Source organism: Molossus molossus, unplaced genomic scaffold, assembly GCF_014108415.1.
Source record: "Molossus molossus isolate mMolMol1 unplaced genomic scaffold, mMolMol1.p scaffold_m16_p_4, whole genome shotgun sequence".
NCBI classification, from domain to species: domain Eukaryota; kingdom Metazoa; phylum Chordata; class Mammalia; order Chiroptera; family Molossidae; genus Molossus; species Molossus molossus.
Genome location: NW_023425377.1, coordinates 74,417,271 through 74,434,562, shown reverse-complemented (window position 1 = coordinate 74,434,562; position 17,292 = coordinate 74,417,271). Strand labels below are relative to the sequence as shown.

The following is a 17,292-nucleotide window of genomic DNA, read 5'->3' as shown; positions in this document are numbered from 1 at the left end:
CAACAAGCATTCATTGAGTGCCTGCTGTGTGCCGGCTTCAGTTCAAGGCACTAGGAATACAGATGGAAACAACACAAAATCCCTGCCCTAGTGGGCAAGGAACAAAATAAAGTATGAGATTAATAAAGTGTTTTAGATGGCACTAAGGGATAAACATAGTTAAAAATGGGAGAGACGTATCGATCTAAGCAGGAGCAATTTGAGAGAAGGGAAGACCTCCTGGAAGAGGTGACATTTGAACAAAGTCCTGAAGGAGGAAATCATAGGGATATATGGGGGAGAAGAGCAGCCCTGGCAGGGGATAGAGCATGTGCAAAGGTCCTGAAGCTAGTTCATGCCTGATGTATTAAAGGAACCTCCGGAGGCTAGAACAGAAGCAGGAGAAGCATGGGTGGGAGCTGGTGAGGTGGGGTGAGGGGCAAGTCTCTCTAAATCAGTCTAGTAGTGGACACCCCATCTCCCATGTCCTCAGATCAAAACAGTGCCTGGTGCCACACACACACACACACCAAATACCCACATGCCCCAGGCCTGCTGTGCCCCCAGATGTGACTTACACAGGTGACCTCCTACAAGTGTCCTCATTCAAGGGTGTGTACTTGTGACCACCAACTCCCGACCCTATAGGGTCCACACAAGGGCCCCCATTGCCTCCATTCCTGGGTTCACAGCCTCTCAGATGGCTTGCCAATACTCAGAACACACCTCACATGTCCACACATCACCCCTATCTGTACCAAGTTCTATCATGACCTAACCCACAAGTCCTGGTAGCAACGCAGGCACACATACATTGCCTCATTCACATACTCAACAAACACTCGTTGAGTGCCTATTGTGTGCCAGGAGCTGTTCCAGGCAATGGCGTCACAGGCATGACCAAGAGAGACAAAACTGCTGCCCTCATGCAGTTGACATCTGGTTGGGAAAATGGATGGTGGATAGGGTCAGAGGGTGGTAAGTGCTTAGGAGAAACCTCAAGCAGGAAGGGGGTGGGAGTCCTGGGCTGGGGACACATTTTAAATAGAGGGGTCAGGCCCGGCTGGTGTGACTCAGTGGTTGAGCATCGACCCATGCACCAAGAGGTCGCCAGTTGGATTCCAGGTCAGGGCACATGCCCATGTTGTGAGCCAAATCCCCAGTGGGGGGCATGCCTGAGGCAGCCAATTGATGTCCTCTCTCATCAATGTTTCTATCTCTCTCCCTCTCCCTTCCTTTCTCTCTAAAATCAATAAAGGGAAAAAAATTCAAAATAAATAGAGGGTTCAGGCCTCTATTTCAAGAGAAGATGACACTTAAGTGAAGACTTGAAGGAAGAGAGAGAAAGCAAAGGGCATTTAAGCAAAGGAAACAAGTACAAAAGCCCTGAAGAGGGAGCTGGTTTGATGTACCCAAAGAACAGCAAGGAGGCCTGTGAGGCTGGAACAGTGAGCAACGGGGAGAGTGGAAAGAGGTAGAGAGGTGAGGGGACAACATGTGCAGGACCCTGAAAGCCTCAAGGAGAACTTGGGTTTTACTCTAACTCAAGTGGTAACCAGGAGGGGTTCTGAGCTGGAAAAAGGCACATTCACGACTGAACTCACATATCAAACAGGAGCTGCCAAGGGCAGAGAAGAGTTCTCTCTTAGCCCCCTCCCTCAAAGACACTAGGCCCCTCACTACAGAAATGGACCATATTCCCTGGAGCTAGAGTATGTAACAACCACTGCCTATCAGGATCTCAGCCTGAAGTGAGGAGGAGGCCTGGGAAGCCCCCCAGCAAGCAAAGGCCCAGGTCTTCCAACAGACAGAATTAGCCTCCAACTGCCCTCCCACCCTCCTGCCCTCTCACCTCTCGCCACCAAGATCCTAAATTCAGCGAGGAGGCCCGTAGCAGGCACAGAAGTCAGAGGAGGAGCCAAGGGTCCAGCAGGAGACTCTGAGCTGGGGAAGGGAAGAGACCCGTGGGAGAGAGGAGGGAGGAGACTTGGTAACCCCCTACTCCACCCCCCCACCCACACCCAGAGCCTGGGACTAGAGCTGTGATGGTGAGCCCAGGAGCTCCAATTGTAAATATTTAGCATTTTCCGCGTGAGAACTGAGGCCAAATTGCCAGAACCCCTGCCCAGGACACCAGAGCCTGATAACACAGGTCAGTGCCCTGGACATTCCCCCCACAGCAGAGCACAGAGCGTGGGAGGCTGCAGGCCCGGGGAGGAAGCCAGGGAGATCCAGCCTCAGACACAGACACATGCACAGAAAAGGGCAATAGCCAATATCTACAGTGTCACCTGCTGTGTGTCAGGCATGACTCTAAACTCTTTATACCTTTTTTTAAAAATATGTTTTTATTGATTTTTTTTTTTTTTTAGAGAGAGAGGAAGGAAGATGGAGAGAGCTAGAAACATCAATGAGACATCAACATCCATCAGCTGCCTCCTGCACGCCCCTGCTGGGGACCAAGCCCCAAACCTGGGCATGTGCCCTGACCAAGAATCAAACCTGGACCTCTCAGCCTATGGGACAACTCTCAATGCACTGAGCTACACTGACCAGGCTAAATTCTTTATACCTTTTATTTCATTTAATCCTTGCAACTTAAGCCGGCTTCTCTGTGCAGCTTCACTTTACAGCAGGAAAAACTGAGCCTCAGAGAGGGTCAGTGACTTGCTCCTGGTCCCACAGACCAAAAGGCTCCACAGTGGGATTGGGCCCAGGTAGCTTGGCTCCAAAACTTGCACATGTATATTGCTACAGTCACACATACCCAAGTGCACATAACAATGCAGGACAAAGACACACAGACACCCAATGAGACATGCAAACCGCTGCACAAAGCAGCAAAGATAGACAGATGGAATATGTGCATGCCTGTGCATCTGGGTATTTGCCTGGCACGTGCATACACAGATTCCTTTTGCCAAAGACACAACTAGAAACACAACACAGATTCAGGCAGCAGTTGTATGTTCAAAATATGTTCACACACACATATATATCACGACTTAAAGGAAAATATCCTGTGAGCTGAGCGTGTCTGTACCTGTTTGTCAGACACATACACGCCCAGGTACATGGGGTCACACACTGACAAGCACAGAGATGCAGAGCAGGTACACAGTGAAACTGATACCTGTCGCCCCCCCCCCTCCATCTCCATCATGCACATGTTTCCATTTGTCTCCCACGCACACTTTCACATCCTCACAGGAACAGAAACAGAAGGAAATAACCATACAGCCATTTCTCAGGGGTGCAGAGACTCACTCAGAGCCTCCAGAGCACAAGTCTGGGATCTCCAGCCTGTGTGAAGGCCTCACCGAACAGCAGCCTTGCTCTCCAGTTCCTACCGTCCTGAACTCGTAACCCAAGTGAACTCCTGGGCTGAAAGAGGAAATAGTCCTCCCAGATCTAAGAGAAGCTGCCAGGCAGGGCTACAGCCTTAGATGGGGCCCCCCACAATGGGCCCCTTGGCCCACCACCCACAGCCCCTTCCGGCTTCCTCCATTAGCAGCAGAGCGAGGAAAAACCTCCTAAGTCATAGAGAGGCTGACAGAAGGGAGAGCCTGAAAGACAGAGAAGGGGAGAGACATGGGGAGTCCAGAGAGAAAGGATATGAGAGAAATGGGGATAGGGACAAAGAGAGAATAATATGGAAATTTAGAGGTAATGAAAGAGCAAATTGATGGCAGAAACAAAGTTTCGGGAGAGGGAGACAGACAGAGAGAAGACAGGGATGGGGAGGAGGAGACAAAGTAGGGGAAGAATTGGGAAGGGGGAGACAAGAGAGGAGGCAGATGGGGAAAGGAAGGAAATGGGACAGGGAGGGAGATGTTGGGAGCGCCCCTTACCCTTACCCCAAAGTTCTGGGGAAGAAGCCAGAGACCTGAGGCCAAGACTGGGGCTTTTAGTGGAAACTGGGAGGGGATGAATTTTTCACCAAGTGCCTGCACTGCCCTGAGTTTCCAGAAGGTGATGTGGAGTTTCCATCCTCAGCCCGTCCGCAGACAGGGCCCTCTGGGAAGGCAGCTGGCGCTCAGGAGCTGGGGGCCCAAATGAGTAATCCGCCAGGCACTACCCCCTTCTCTTGTTGCTCCTCAAGTACCTGGCACTAGTATGCCAAGCACTGTGCGTACATCGACTCTCTTAATTCACGGGTCAGGGATTTAATTATTATCATACTTATCTTAGGATGCATTAGGAGCCTCGGAATGCAGAAATTGATTCTCAAAATCGTACCGCTTACAGAAATGACCGAGGCGGGATTCGAACTCGCGCTTAATATCTCCGGGCTCTTGCAAGCTCCCAGAGCCTCTCGGCCCCGCCCCGGTTTCCATAGAGACAGGCACCAGATGTCTCCATAGCAATATATCCAATAATACCCCGCCCGCTCCCCGCCATCCTCGCTATCTAGTACATACGCCCATCTGGTCACGTCACCGCGCAGCGACGCCTCACGTGATCGCCTCTCCGGTGCCGGAAGTAGGTGACACGGCGCCGGAAGCGGCCGGCAGAAGAACCTCGTGGAGGAGACGCCAGCATGGGGCAGTCGGGGCGGGTGAGGTGCGGCGGTCCGGGAGGCGGACAGCGCGGGCGGGGGGGGTCCCCAAAGCCGCAGGGTTCACCTCCCGCCTCTCGCCCCCGTAGTCCCGGCACCAGAAGCGCGCGCGCGCCCAGGCCCAACAACGCAACCTTGAGGCCTACTCCGCGCAGCCGCACTCGTTCGTGTTCGCTCGGGGCCGCGTAGGTCGCGGCGTCCGTCAACTCAGCCTGGACCTCCGGCGGGTCATGGAGCCGCTCACCGCCACCCGTCTACAGGTGTGCATCCTCCAGCCCGCCTCCACCTGCCCTGGGTCCCGTCTTCGAGGCTGCGGGGATGGCTTAGCCGCGCGGGGCCTCATTTTCCTTGGCTGGAGAAAGGGAGCCTTATGGGGATCATCGTCCTTGCCTCTCAGAGCTTTGCGGGGCAGCAGCAAGGGCGCGCGGATGCAAGCACTCAACTTAGGGTTTGGCTGGGTGCCTGAGGCTAGTAATTAAGAGGGGACTCTGGAATCAGCAAAGCTGCGTGGGAAACTTGACTGTTCTCAAAGGCCTGGAGCAACTTAGGTAACCTCGCCGGGCTTCAGTCAGCTCATCTTTAAAATGAGGTGATGCACAGTAAGCAAGGGACAGAGGCGGTCCTCGAATTCAAGTCTCACTGGCTTTAGAGGCCAACAGCATTCCACTCCTCTCTCACCTCCTTCTCGGAAGGAAGGATTAGATGCAGGAAAGAGCATAGCAGTATAAGCTTATAATCTTTGCTCACAAAAGGGATGTTTTTTATCTTTTTTTCCCCTGATATCCAGATACGAAAGAAAAATTCTCTGAAGGATTGTGTGGCAGTGGCTGGGCCCCTTGGGGTCACACATTTCCTAATATTGAGCAAAACGGAGACCAATATCTACTTTGTGAGTGGATTCCTGCCCCCATTTCCCCTCATCTTTCTTTTCCCTCAACTCTCTTGATGAGCCCATGTGCCTCTGAGCTGCCATGATTCTGGCTTCAAAGTAAACGCTCTGAAGAGATGGAGCAAAGGTTCCCACTCCCCCTGCTCCCTATCTGGATGCCTTCATCCTCATTGGTCCTTTCTTCTGTAGAAGCTGATGCGCCTCCCAGGAGGCCCCACTTTGACCTTCCAGATCAACAAGGTAAGGCTTGGAGTGGTATGAGAACCATGTTGGGTAGGAGATGGGTTTGGGAATGACGCCAGCCATGTGTGGTTGGTGGTCACCTACTGCTCACCCTGCCCTACAGTATACATTGATGCGGGACGTCGTCTCCTCACTGCGCCGCCACCGCATGCACGAGCAGCAGTTCACACACCCTCCCCTCCTGGTGCTCAACAGCTTTGGCCCCCAAGGCATGCATGTGAAGCTCATGGCCACTATGTTCCAGAATCTGTTTCCCTCCATCAATGTGCACAAGGTGGGCAGAGCCTGCTGTGGTGGCAGCTGTGGATGGATGGGGCAGGTAACAGGTATCACACAGGCCCTGGGGTTGACTGCTTAGTCCTCACCTCCCAGTACTGAGGCTGAGAGTGCTGGCTCCTAAGGTCAAGTCTCACTTGTATTGTGTGCCACAGGGCAAGAGGCCTCCTATGAGCTGCCCTCCCACCTGGCAGGTGGAAAATGCTGATGGTGCTTTATTGAGTGCTAGCATAAGCAGTGGTAGCTTGTGTTGTCTTGGCCCCATCTTAGAGAGGGAAACTGAGGCTGGCAAGTGAAGATACTACTCTGAGATTAGATATAAGGCAGCAGCTCCTAATCCCTGGCACCAGCAGGTCTCAAATTCTGCTTGTTAGATGTGATCATTAGGGAGTCTGGAGTGGTTAGCCTTGGTGGGTGCTTGAACCAGGATTTCTAGCCAGCAGTCCATGGACACTACTTGCAGCCCCATCGGTCCCTGTAGGGCTTGGCTTGGGCTTCAGTATGCAGTGAGGCCTAAAGGCAACTGACATGGTACCATGCCCTCATCCTCTTCTTTCCAGGTGAACCTGAATACCATCAAGCGCTGCCTTCTTATCAACTACAACCCTGACTCCCAGGATCTGGATTTCCGCCACTAGTGAGTGGAGAGGCTAGAAGGGGGTGGGCAAGGGAGACTACCCGGTGTGTGTAGTTTATGACAGTGCTCTTGCCGAGACTCGGTGATTGCTCAATCTCAAAGTAAATGCCCTGATACACTAGAAAAGGTGAGAGAGTAGGGCTGGTCTCCAACCCTGTGACCCCTAATCGTCCTCCTCACTCACTACGGCCTTTGCAGTAGCATCAAAGTCGTTCCAGTGGGCGCAAGTCGTGGGATGAAAAAGCTTCTTCAAGAAAAGTTTCCCAACATGAGCCGCCTGCAGGACATCAGTGAGCTGCTGGCCACGTGAGGAAGGGGACAGTGGGAGGCTACCATAATCCAGGGGACCCCAGGAGCCTGGGATCCCCTGCTGAGCTGGATGTCCCTGGCACAGGGGCGCAGGGCTGTCAGAGAGTGAGGCAGAGCCGGATGGTGAGCACAACATTACGGAGCTACCCCAGGCCATCGCAGGGCGTGGCAACATGCGGGCCCAACAGAGTGCTGTGAGGCTTACTGAGGTGAGGCTCAGTGACTGAGGTGACTTTCTCTGGCAGCCCCCAGCCCTAAGGAGGACTGACTCTTCCTCCATGTTCCTCCAGATCGGACCTCGGATGACACTGCAGCTTATCAAGGTCCAGGAGGGCGTCGGGGAGGGGAACGTGCTCTTCCATAGTTTCGGTGAGGACAGGGCTGGCAGGCACGGGGCCTGGGGTCTGAGGCCCTCTAAGGTGGGTTGTTAGATACATTGAGCACACCTGAATCTTGGTAAACCATCCTTTCTAAGTCCACAAGACAGAGGAGGAACTGCAGGCCATACTGGCAGCCAAGGAGGAGAAGCTGCGGCTCAAGGCCCAGAGGCAGGACCAGCAGGCCCAGAATGTCCAGCGTAAGCAGGAACAGCGAGAGGCCCACAGGTGTGTGGTCAGTGGGTGAGGTGGGTTCCTGGTACAGGCTGCCACACTGATCAACATTCCTTTTCTCCAGGAAGAAGAGCCTGGCGGGTATGAAGCGGGCAAAGGCAGGAGCCGATGGGGATAGTGATGCTGAGGACCCTGGGGTCACCCCAGAGGTAGAGAGAGTTGGACAGCAGGAGGAAGAGGATGAAGCTGAGTATTTCCGCCAGGCAGTGGGGAAAGAGCCTGATGAAGGTATGTGGCAGGAATCCGTGCAACTGGGCACTGGAACCTGTCTCTGTGCCTGGTGATGCTGACACAGTCTTTCCTCACAGATATGTTCCCGAAGGCCCAGTGGAGACGGCCCAACGGGCCTCCAAGCAAGAAGCAGCGGGTAAAGCAGCAGAGGCCAGACCGCAGCAGTGACCGGAGGCCTCCAAAAGCCAAGGGCAGGCCCTGGGGCGCCCAGGCCAAGCCAGGGCCTCGAGGCGCTGCTCAGGACTGTGGCCGAGGCCGAGCACGGCCACCTAAGAGAGTAGCCTGAGGCTGAACCTGAGCTGCAAATGGAATGCCCCAGATTGGGGCCCTAGAGAATGCTGCCCTGGGCTCCTCCCTGAGCATCCAGGTACAGCCCTTGGTTTCCTTTCATAAAGGAGCTGGTTCCTCAATCTCCTTCCTAATAAACACTGATTTCTCATGAGTCAGGCTGTATTTGGAATGGGGGGACCAGGAGCAAAGGCTCAGAGAGGCCAGTAGCCCCTGGGAGTTGGGCCTGGAAGTGCAAAATGTAAGGTGGAGCTCAGATTTGCTCATGTCCTTTGGTGCCTTGGTCCTGGGCCCCTCCTCAATCTGAGGTTTCTTGTCAGCAGAGGCCAGATCTGGAGTTTCATGAGGAAGGAAATGGGCTGAAGGGTGGCTGACGCTTTACTAGACCTGACCTATTTTATTCTGTGGGCTGTAGGCGGAGCTGCTGGGGAAGGAGTGGCCAGTGGGTTGCTGTTCCCTGGGGGTGGGACCACAACATTTTGTGGGCAGCAGACCTAAAGGCAGGGCGAGGGCCATGGCAGACACAACCTCAGGTGAGGAGGGCCCTGGCCCCTGGGATTGTGGGGGAGGTTGGGGAGGGGCAGATGGTGTGAGAGTCATGTCTGACTCAGGCCAGTGTGGCTCAGTGGTTGAGCATCGACCCATGCACAAAGAGGTCATGCGTTTGATTTCCAGTCAGGACACAAGCCCAGGTTGTGGGCCTGATCCCCAGTGGGGGGCATACAGAAGGTTGCCAGTCAGTGCTCCCTCTTACTGATGTTTCTGTCTAATTTCCTCTCGCTCTAAAATCAAGGGGGGGGGGGGGGGGGATATGTCTGAAAGGAAGCTTCCTCCCAGGGCCCTGGGGCCGAGAGCTGGGACAGGAAGACAGAAGTGAAAGCGTGTAACAGTCTGGTGAGGGAGGTCTATACACAGCACAGTAGCCAGCAGACAAGTCATTTCTCAGAAAGCTGAGGTTGAGTCGGGGGGTGAGGGAATTAACTGCAGGGCTTTCCTCCCCCTAGGCTGTAGTTTACCCAGGTGCTGTTTTGGACACTGGGGAGCTCCAAGACAGCACTCCCTGCCTTCAGAACAAATTCTTTGCTGGGGATTTTATTTAAACAGTGTTCTGATGGAGATACAGGCTGTTTTGAGGAAGAAAAAAAAAAGCAGGGACTGGTGCTAAGGGGTGCAGTAGCAATATTAGGGTGTTGAGAACCAGAGGTGTCTCACTTTGAGGATGTCTGACTCATGCAAAAAGAATAGCCATTCTGCCCTGGCCAGTTTTGCTCAGTGGTTAGAGCGTCGGCCTGCGGTCCAGAGAGACCTGGGTTTGGTTCCCGCTAAGGGCATGTACCTCGGTTGCAGTTTGTCCCCGGCCCTGGTTGGGTGGTGCCGGTGGCAGCTACTCCATGTGTACCTTTCACGTCAATGTTTCTTTCTTCTTTCCCTCCCGCTCTATCTGAACAAAAAGTGAAAAAACGTCCTCAGGTGAGGATAAAATAAAATTAAAAAAAAAGCCATCCCTGGCCAGTTTGGCTGAGCAGTTAGAGCGGAGGCCCGGGGACTGAAGGGTCTCAGGTTCAGTTCCCCATCAAGGACTCATACATGGGTTGCAGGTTCAATCCCTGGCCCTGGTCAGGGTCACGCAGGAGGCAACCAATTGATGTGTCTCACACATCAATGTCTTTCTCCCTCCCTTCCTTCCAGTCTGTAAAAATCAATGGAAAAATGTCCTCGGGTGAGGATTAACCAAAAAATAAAGAAGGTCCAGTGCAGGATCTCCCTAAGGAACAGCCAGAGTCATGGGGAGCAGAAAATGAAAGCAAGTGAATGGGAGTGAGAGCTCCCTAGGGGCCTTGTGGGATGAAGCAAGCACTGGCTTTTTCTCCCAGTAAGAAGGGAGCCCTAGAGTAGGCTGTGAGCAGAGGGTTGCAACCTGACAAGTGCTCACAGGCACATTTTAGAGGCTTTGGTAAGAACAGGCTGGGTGAGGGAGGGAGCTGGGAGACCAGGGCCTAAGCAACTGCTGGTCCAGGTGGGAGATGATGTGGGCTGAAAACCTGTGGCACTAAGGGGGTGACATTTTGAGGGTGGGGACTTGCTAATGGATTGGAGGATTTCAGTGGGGTCTGAGACTCCTGGGCTCCTATTCCTCCACCCAGGCCTGATGACTTCCGGTCATCACAGCCAGGTTACATGGGTCCTGCAAGGGCAACAATTCCCCCCTGGTTCTTCCCCCAGCTGGTTCTTGAGGGTACAGGACCCCAAGAGAGCCAGTTGAACTCTGGACTTCTGACCTTTCTAGTCCTGATTCTCTGTAAAAAGGAGCTGAGACCAGTGCCCCGCCTGGGAGTGAACAGTACTCAGCAAAGGTCTGCATACAAAGGGGTCGTGCAGGCCTGGCACACAGCAGGTATTCAGGACTGGTGCCACAGCACAGTGCAGCTCTGAAAGTGCAAGCCACATTGACAAGGTTCACTCGGCAATCCCCTCGTCCACAGGTGCCCCACCCTGCCTCGCCAACATCTCAGCGGCTGCTGACCGAATCCTCAGTAAATTCCAGGAAGACTTCCTGTGGCCCATGCTGGTGGCCGAGTTCCTGGTGGCTGTGGCCGGTAACAGCCTGGCCCTCTACCGCTTCAGCACACGGGAGCAGCGCCCATGGCACCCAGCTGTGATCTTCTCAGCCCAGCTGGCTGTCAGCGACCTGCTCTATGCCCTGACACTGCCTCCACTGGCTGCCTACTTCTACCCACCCAAGCACTGGCGCTATGGGGAGGCCATGTGCCGCCTGGAGCGTTTCCTCTTCATCTGCAACATGCTGGGCAGCGTCATCTTTGTCACCTGCATCAGCCTCAACCGTTACCTGGGTATTGTCCACCCCTTCTTTACCCGCAGTCACCTGCGGCCCAAGCATGCCTGGGCCATTAGTACTGCAGGCTGGGTGCTGGCAGCCCTGCTGGCTGCACCCACACTCAGCTTCTCCCACCTGACTACACCACATCAGGAGGGCAACTGCACCGTGGACAAACCTGAGGCCTGCATTAAGTGCCTGGGGACTGCAAGTGACAACCAGCTCAAGGCCTACAAAGCCTACAGCCTGGTGCTGGTGGCACTGGGCTGCACCCTGCCACTGCTGCTCACCCTGATAGCCTACAGTGCCCTTGGACGGGCCATGCTACGTAGCCATGGCATGACAGCAGCCAAGAAAATGCACGTGGCAGTGCTGGTGGTCAGTGGTGTGGCACTCTATGCTAGCTCCTATGTGCCCTACTATGTCACATGGGTAATCAACATGTCCGCCCGGAAGCACTGGCTAGCCCGCTGCCCGACCTTCGTGGACGTGGCTCAGGCTTTGGAAGCATTGGACCTTGGGGCCTACGTGGGCCACCAGGTGACACGGGGCCTTGTGCCCCTGGCCATCTGCATCCACCCACTGCTCTACATGGCTGTGGCACCCAGCCTAGGCTGCTGCCATCAATGCTGCCTTGGCTGCAGGGAGGGCCAGGCCCCAGAGAATGCTGAGAGCTCCAGTCAAGCGCTGCCCCTCAATGTCATAGCCACCAAAACCTCGGAGCCCCAGTTCCCTGAGATGAGCCCATGACCTGGCCTACCTTGAGTCTCTTTCCCACCACATGGCGCTAGGACCCAGCAGCACAACAGAGGTGAGAGCCCAGGAGGCCCCAAACCACTTCCCCAAAGAAAAGGCCTGTCACGAAAACAGCAAGCACCCAGAGTAGCAAGAATTTCCACCCACAGCACAACTGCCACAAGATGGGTGTTAGTCATATAAAAATAGGACACATAGAGCATCTGAAGTCTTTTTATTGTCCTTGGAGACTCCTGCTTTCCGAGGCTGCCTTCTATTTCCACAGGGGTCCTAGGGCCAGGTGCCAAACAGCAGCAGCAGCGTCAGCAGCAGCGACAACTGGCTTAGTTGGTGGATGGCCTAGAGAGGAAGACAGGAGTGATGAGAAGGGCAAGTGCGGGGGCTTCAGGCCCCAAAGGAAATCCCAAGACACCCCCCAACACACACACACAAAACTGAGGCCTCATAGGGGGTGCCACACATGGAGCTAGACCAATGATGAACAGCCTGGCCCTGGACAGCAGTGGCCCCTCCTCGAGATGAAAAGGACAATAAATGACTTGCACTTCAAAACAGGCTTGGTGATTATTCAACTGGTGTGGGGCCGCAGTCAGCTGTGACATGGTGATGGGGCAGGGGAGGGGTCTTACTTAGCCCACTCAACGTTGAGAATGAGGTGGTCATAGCCGAAGCCAGACACTCCGGCAATGGCGCGGGCAGCATCCTCTCGACGGTGGAAGCTGATGAAGGCAAATCCCTGGGGAAGGAGAGGAAGAAGAGCATTCAGGGCACAGCCAGACAGATGACCCCTTCCTACCACGGCCGCCAGCCCACCTTGGACTGGCCAGTGGTCTTGTCCTTCGCCAAGTAGATGCGGGAAATGGAGCCAAAGGGCCTGAAGAGCTCTTGCAGGTCTGTCTCACGGGTGTCCTCTGACAGGTTGGTGACACGGATGGTGGCATTGTCATCAGCTGGGCATCGGACAAGGAGAAGCAGCTGTGAGGGGCCGGGACGCTTGGGCCCCACCCAAAAGATCATCACTGGTGCTGGGAAGTGCTTGCTCATGAGCCAGCATCAGGGTGCTCTCACTGCCTCACCTCTACGGTTGGGCTGCATGGACTCCCCACGGCGGCTGGCCCCGTCCCGCAAGCTTGGGGGCACATATTTCCCCGTCTTGTTCTGGGCCGCCTGCACAGGTTCCAGCTCTGGAAATGAAAACGACAGTTGGGCCAGGCCTCTCACCCTAGCACAGCAGAGAGAGAGACCCACCCAGGATGCTAGTGGTTCCAGCCCTGACCCGGCCCAGGCACTGTCTGTCAAAACCACAGGTATCCAGTTGGTCCCTCAAAGACCTGGTGGCCAGGATGACACAAAGGTTACATGCAGGAAACCAGCAGCACACAGAGCAAGAAGCCATAGGCATTGATACGATCTGATGTGCCCATAGGGCTGAGCTAGAGGAATGCCCTCCCTAGCCAACAAGGAGGAACACAAGCACACGAGGCAGGGAAGTCCCAAGGTTCTACACATGGAAGTTAACAAGTATGCCACACATAAAAGTCAGATGTAGAGTTGTGTGAACTTAAACTCACCACCAGCAAATCACGCTGAAGGACGTGGACTGTGGGCAGTCATGTGTGTCTACTTATAGGCGTGCATGTGCACACACAGAAACTCACAGGCAGCAGCCATGTCCATGGCAGACAGACACAGCACACTCAAGTCAAGACCGTCACAAAATCAGCAGCAGAATCACAGCAGGCAAGTCACACACAAGGGTCCACCATCTCCCAACCGTGCATGGTGTAGTCAAACAGGCATGCACACGGGCAGTTCTCACAGCCCCCAACAAGGAGACAGGTGACATCACCAGCAGTCACGGCACCCACCTGGCCAGTCTCTCTCTCACACACACAAACAAGGCACTACAGCCTTTGAAGTGCTGACACTGTAGTGTGGAAGATAACTTTGATGGGACAGCCCGCTCACACAAAGCCGGTGACAGCCAAGGACTCTCAAGGCACACATAGTCCTCCCCACCTCCTCCAAGACCTGCCAGCCATATTCCCAGACCCCGTCACCTCCAGGAAGTTTCTCCTTCTCGCCAGTGGACAGGCCCAGTTGCTCAGCCAGCTCCTTCTGCATGGGTCCCAGTGTGTCCTTGTAGGGGCAACGGGTGGTCCAGTGGTCGCCCTTGCAGATGCGGCAGGACACAATCTTCTGGCCCTTGAGCTTGTTCATTGGGTCCTCCTCCTCCTGGCAGTTCAGATCCTGGCAGGACAAACGGAGGCAGCTCAGAAGGGGGCAACCACACCACCACCATCACCACCCTGACCACCACCATCCCGCCCTATTGTCCCACTTACCTCCTTACTGGTGATAAAAGTCATAGACACATCATCACTGACTGTGGTGGTGGCCACATTGGGCCCTGGTGGGTCAAACTCTGAGTTCCCAAACTTCTTCCAGTTCTGGGATCAGCGCAGGGTGAAGGAAAGGTCAGGGTAAAGGCAGAAGCAGGTAGGCCCTCCCCACTGCACCCCTTTCAGGGTGTCTTGGCCTTAAATCCCATTCTCCACCCTCTCCAAATGCCCCCGACAGTAGTGACAATGACAGTTCCTGTTTACTGAGTGCATGCCAGGCCCTAGTTTCATGCCAGCTTCAGGAGACTGGGACACCTCTCAGCCCTATGTTCTAAATGAAAGAACAGAAGCCCAGCGGGAAACGGCTGCACAGTCAACAATTCCTGGGTGGTAGACCAGCTCCCACCAGGGAACAATGCTCAGGTGTGCAGAGGTCACCCAGACCTCAAGAGGCCTTGGGGCTAGCTAAACAACCTGAGCCTCAGCTTCCTCCCCTGTAAAGTGGGGATCACAAATGCTCCCACCTCCCTGCGTTGTTATGGGGATCAAATGAGAAAACTCCTACAGCCCTGGCCGGTTTGGCTCAGCAGTTAGAGCGTCAGCTTGCAGTCCAGAGAGACCCAGGTTCAGTTCCCGCTAAGGGCATGTACCTCAGTTGTAGTTTGTCACGAGCCCTGGTTGGGTTGTGTGGGTGGCAACCACTCAATGTGTCCCTTTCACGTCGATGTTTCCCTCTCTCTCTCTCTCCCACTCTATCTGAACAAAAAAATGTCGAGTGAGGATAAAAAAATAAAATAAAACAGTCCTTCTTAGACATACCTTTAAAAAATAAAATAAAAAACTCCTCCTACAAAGCATATGACCTGGAGTCAGGTACAAAGTGTGCAGATAACCATGCCAAATCTATTTATTGCTATCACTTCTTCTGCTATGACCACCTCTAGGAAGTACTTGGCTCTGTTCCTCCTGGTAGAGAAGCCAAGGGTAAGAAACAAGCTCACCCACTCCTGAACCCTGGACTTTTTGAGACTCCAACAGAGTGCAAACACCCTTGGCCTCAATTCCCCTCCAACAAAATAGATAAACCAGCTACACCTCACTTCTACAAATAAAGGCACTGGGGCCCAGCTGGTATGGCTCAGTGGACCATGTGTCATTCCATGGACTGAGAGGTCCCGGTCTGATTCCCGGTCAGGGAACATGTCCGGGTTGCAGGCTCGAACCCCAGTGTGGGGCATGCAAGAGGCAGCAATCGATGTTTCTCTCTCTATATAAAAGTCAATGAAAACATATTTTAAAAAATAAACATAAATAGTCTGGCCCTGGACGGTTTGGTTCAGTGGTTAGAGTGTGGGCCTGCAAACCAGAGTCCCGGGTTTGGTTCCCGCTGAGGGCACGTATCACAGTTGCAGTTTGTCCCCACCCCGGTTAGGGTCATATGGGTGACAACCAGTCGATGTGTCTCTCTCACATCGATGTTTCTCTCTCTTCCCGCCCCCTCTCCCTCCCGCTATCTGAAGATAAATGCAAAAATGTCCTCAGGTGAGGATTAAAAAAAAAAAGTCCAGCCGGTGTGGCTCAGTGGTTGAGCATTGACCCATGCACCAAGAGGTCGCCAATTCAATTCCCAGTCAGGGCACATGCCCAGGTTGTGGGCCCAATTGCAGTAGGGGGATCCCCAGTGGGGGGCATACAGGAGGCAGCCGGTCGATGTTCTCTCTCAATGATTTTTCTGTCTCTCTCCCTCTCACTTCCTCTCTCTCTAAAATCAATAAAGAAAAACAATTTTTTTAAATAAATAAATAATAAGTAAAGGCACTAGAGGAAAAAATTCTTAATTCTTCTGAGTCAGTCCTCAGGGACCCCCATGACAAGGGGAGCAGAGTCTCACCTTCCTCCTTGCAACAGCCTTTGAGGCCTTCCGAGTCTCAATTCTGAAGGTGCGGACAATCTGTGGATAGGAAAGGAGAGGTTTGGGCTTCCTGTGCCTAAGGCTCCTGGGCCCAAGGGAATTTCCTCACCAACCCACCCACCACCTCTCCTGGTCCAAGTGCTCCATCTCCTCAACCAGCCTTACCTTGAACTTCTTGCCATCCTCATCTATCTTATATTCAGTCACTGTCTTGATGTTTCCATTGATGACCTCCTTGGGAGACGGAAGTGGAGCTGTGACAGGGGAAGAGGCGAGAGGAACTGAGCCATGTGTAATGGGGACTAGGGGGAATGTGGCTAGAGAGAGAGGTGGCCCAGGGATGGAGTGGAGGTTGTCACTCACCTCCTGGCAGCAATTCAGGCTCTGGGCTCGTGTCGCCAGTGGACAGAGGGATTCCCTTGAGGAGCTCGCTGGTGACACATTTGTCTGTGAGAAGGGAGTGTGGGGAGAGGGATGAGGTGGTGGAGCAGGAATTCCCAAGCTAAAAAGAAGGGACTTTGGGGATGATGCCCAAACCAGGAGCTGAGAAAGGCAGGGCCAAGGCCAGAGGACTGGCCAGGAAGTGCCCTGGGACAACCATGCGGGCACACCCAAGCTGGCTGTAAAAACCTCAGCACTGGCATGAAAGTGGGATAGGCCACCAAGGCATCCGGGCGCTGGCACAAAGGCAGGAGGCAAACTGTTACAACTTCCTCCCCGGAGTAGAGGAGCGGCTGAGAGGACTTGAGCAGTGACATGGGAGAAAGAGGGGCTGGCCAGTGAACATCTGGAATTGGCGACAGCCTGGCCCATAAAAGGATGGCGCGGGACGAAGGCTGGCCGTGAAGGGAAATGCAGGCTCGGACTGCGGTGCCAAGGTGGGAGCTGGTGCAGGCGTCAGTGACCGGGCTGGGGGCTGGCGGCAGTGACCCTGGGCGACCAGGAGTACTCACCGTCCTCTACCTCCTCCTCCACCTGGTCGGCCCAGCTGGGCTTCGAACTGCGGGAACAAGTTTGTGAAGGAAAAGGGCTGGGTCAGCAAGGCCCAGCTCCCGCAGCCTCGGCGCACCCAGGCCCCACAATACCCCATAGGCTCCCACAAATCGCTTCCCGGGCCCCTCTCCCCGACCCTCCACTCACTCAAAGTCTCCAGTGGGCATTGCAAAAACCTCCTCCACGCAACCCGAGCCTGGGCCAGAGACCGGAAGTAAAGGGAAAACGAGACTTCCGGTTGGTGGCCTACACCAGCCCGCCCAGCGCCCACAGCGCCCCCTGTAGTCAGAGATGCCCGCTGTGTGAGCGGCTGGGCGCTGGTACCCTAGTAGAAGCAGAGGCGCACTTCAAGCCTTTATCCCATTACCTTTATTATTATTTTTAAAATCCCAGACAAGGAAAAACTAAAGAACTTTATCACCACCAAACCAG

At 54.2% G+C, this 17,292-nt stretch overlaps 2 protein-coding genes and 2 non-coding genes across 4 annotated transcripts; 3 read left to right on the top strand and 1 right to left on the bottom strand.

Moving 5' to 3' along the window:
* The first annotated feature begins 4,497 nt into the window (after positions 1–4,497).
* On the top strand, positions 4,498–11,817 carry LOC118615566 (suppressor of SWI4 1 homolog). Its single transcript, XM_036240623.1, has 13 exons — positions 4,498–4,537; positions 4,627–4,797; positions 5,325–5,426; positions 5,616–5,666; positions 5,773–5,943; positions 6,506–6,582; positions 6,781–6,888; positions 6,977–7,100; positions 7,182–7,260; positions 7,367–7,496; positions 7,567–7,730; positions 7,811–7,894; positions 10,505–11,817. Exons 1-13 carry the CDS (start codon positions 4,520–4,522, stop codon positions 11,605–11,607), a joined length of 2,382 nt encoding a protein of 793 aa, XP_036096516.1. The 5' UTR covers positions 4,498–4,519; the 3' UTR covers positions 11,608–11,817.
* LOC118616702 lies at positions 5,468–5,554 on the top strand. Its single transcript, XR_004956677.1, has one exon. It is a non-coding gene; the product is annotated as a small nucleolar RNA SNORD105 (small nucleolar RNA).
* On the top strand, positions 6,627–6,706 carry LOC118616711. The gene has a single exon (XR_004956685.1). It is a non-coding gene; the product is annotated as a small nucleolar RNA U105B (small nucleolar RNA).
* On the bottom strand, positions 11,811–17,074 carry EIF3G (eukaryotic translation initiation factor 3 subunit G). The gene is made up of 11 exons (XM_036240621.1): positions 17,008–17,074; positions 16,821–16,867; positions 16,231–16,314; positions 16,033–16,121; positions 15,847–15,906; positions 13,959–14,063; positions 13,674–13,863; positions 12,690–12,797; positions 12,427–12,563; positions 12,243–12,349; positions 11,811–11,952 (listed from the first exon to the last, which is right to left on the bottom strand). Exons 1-11 carry the CDS (start codon positions 17,025–17,027, stop codon positions 11,937–11,939), a joined length of 963 nt encoding a protein of 320 aa, XP_036096514.1. The 5' UTR covers positions 17,028–17,074; the 3' UTR covers positions 11,811–11,936.
* Between the last annotated feature and the right edge of the window lie 218 nt (positions 17,075–17,292).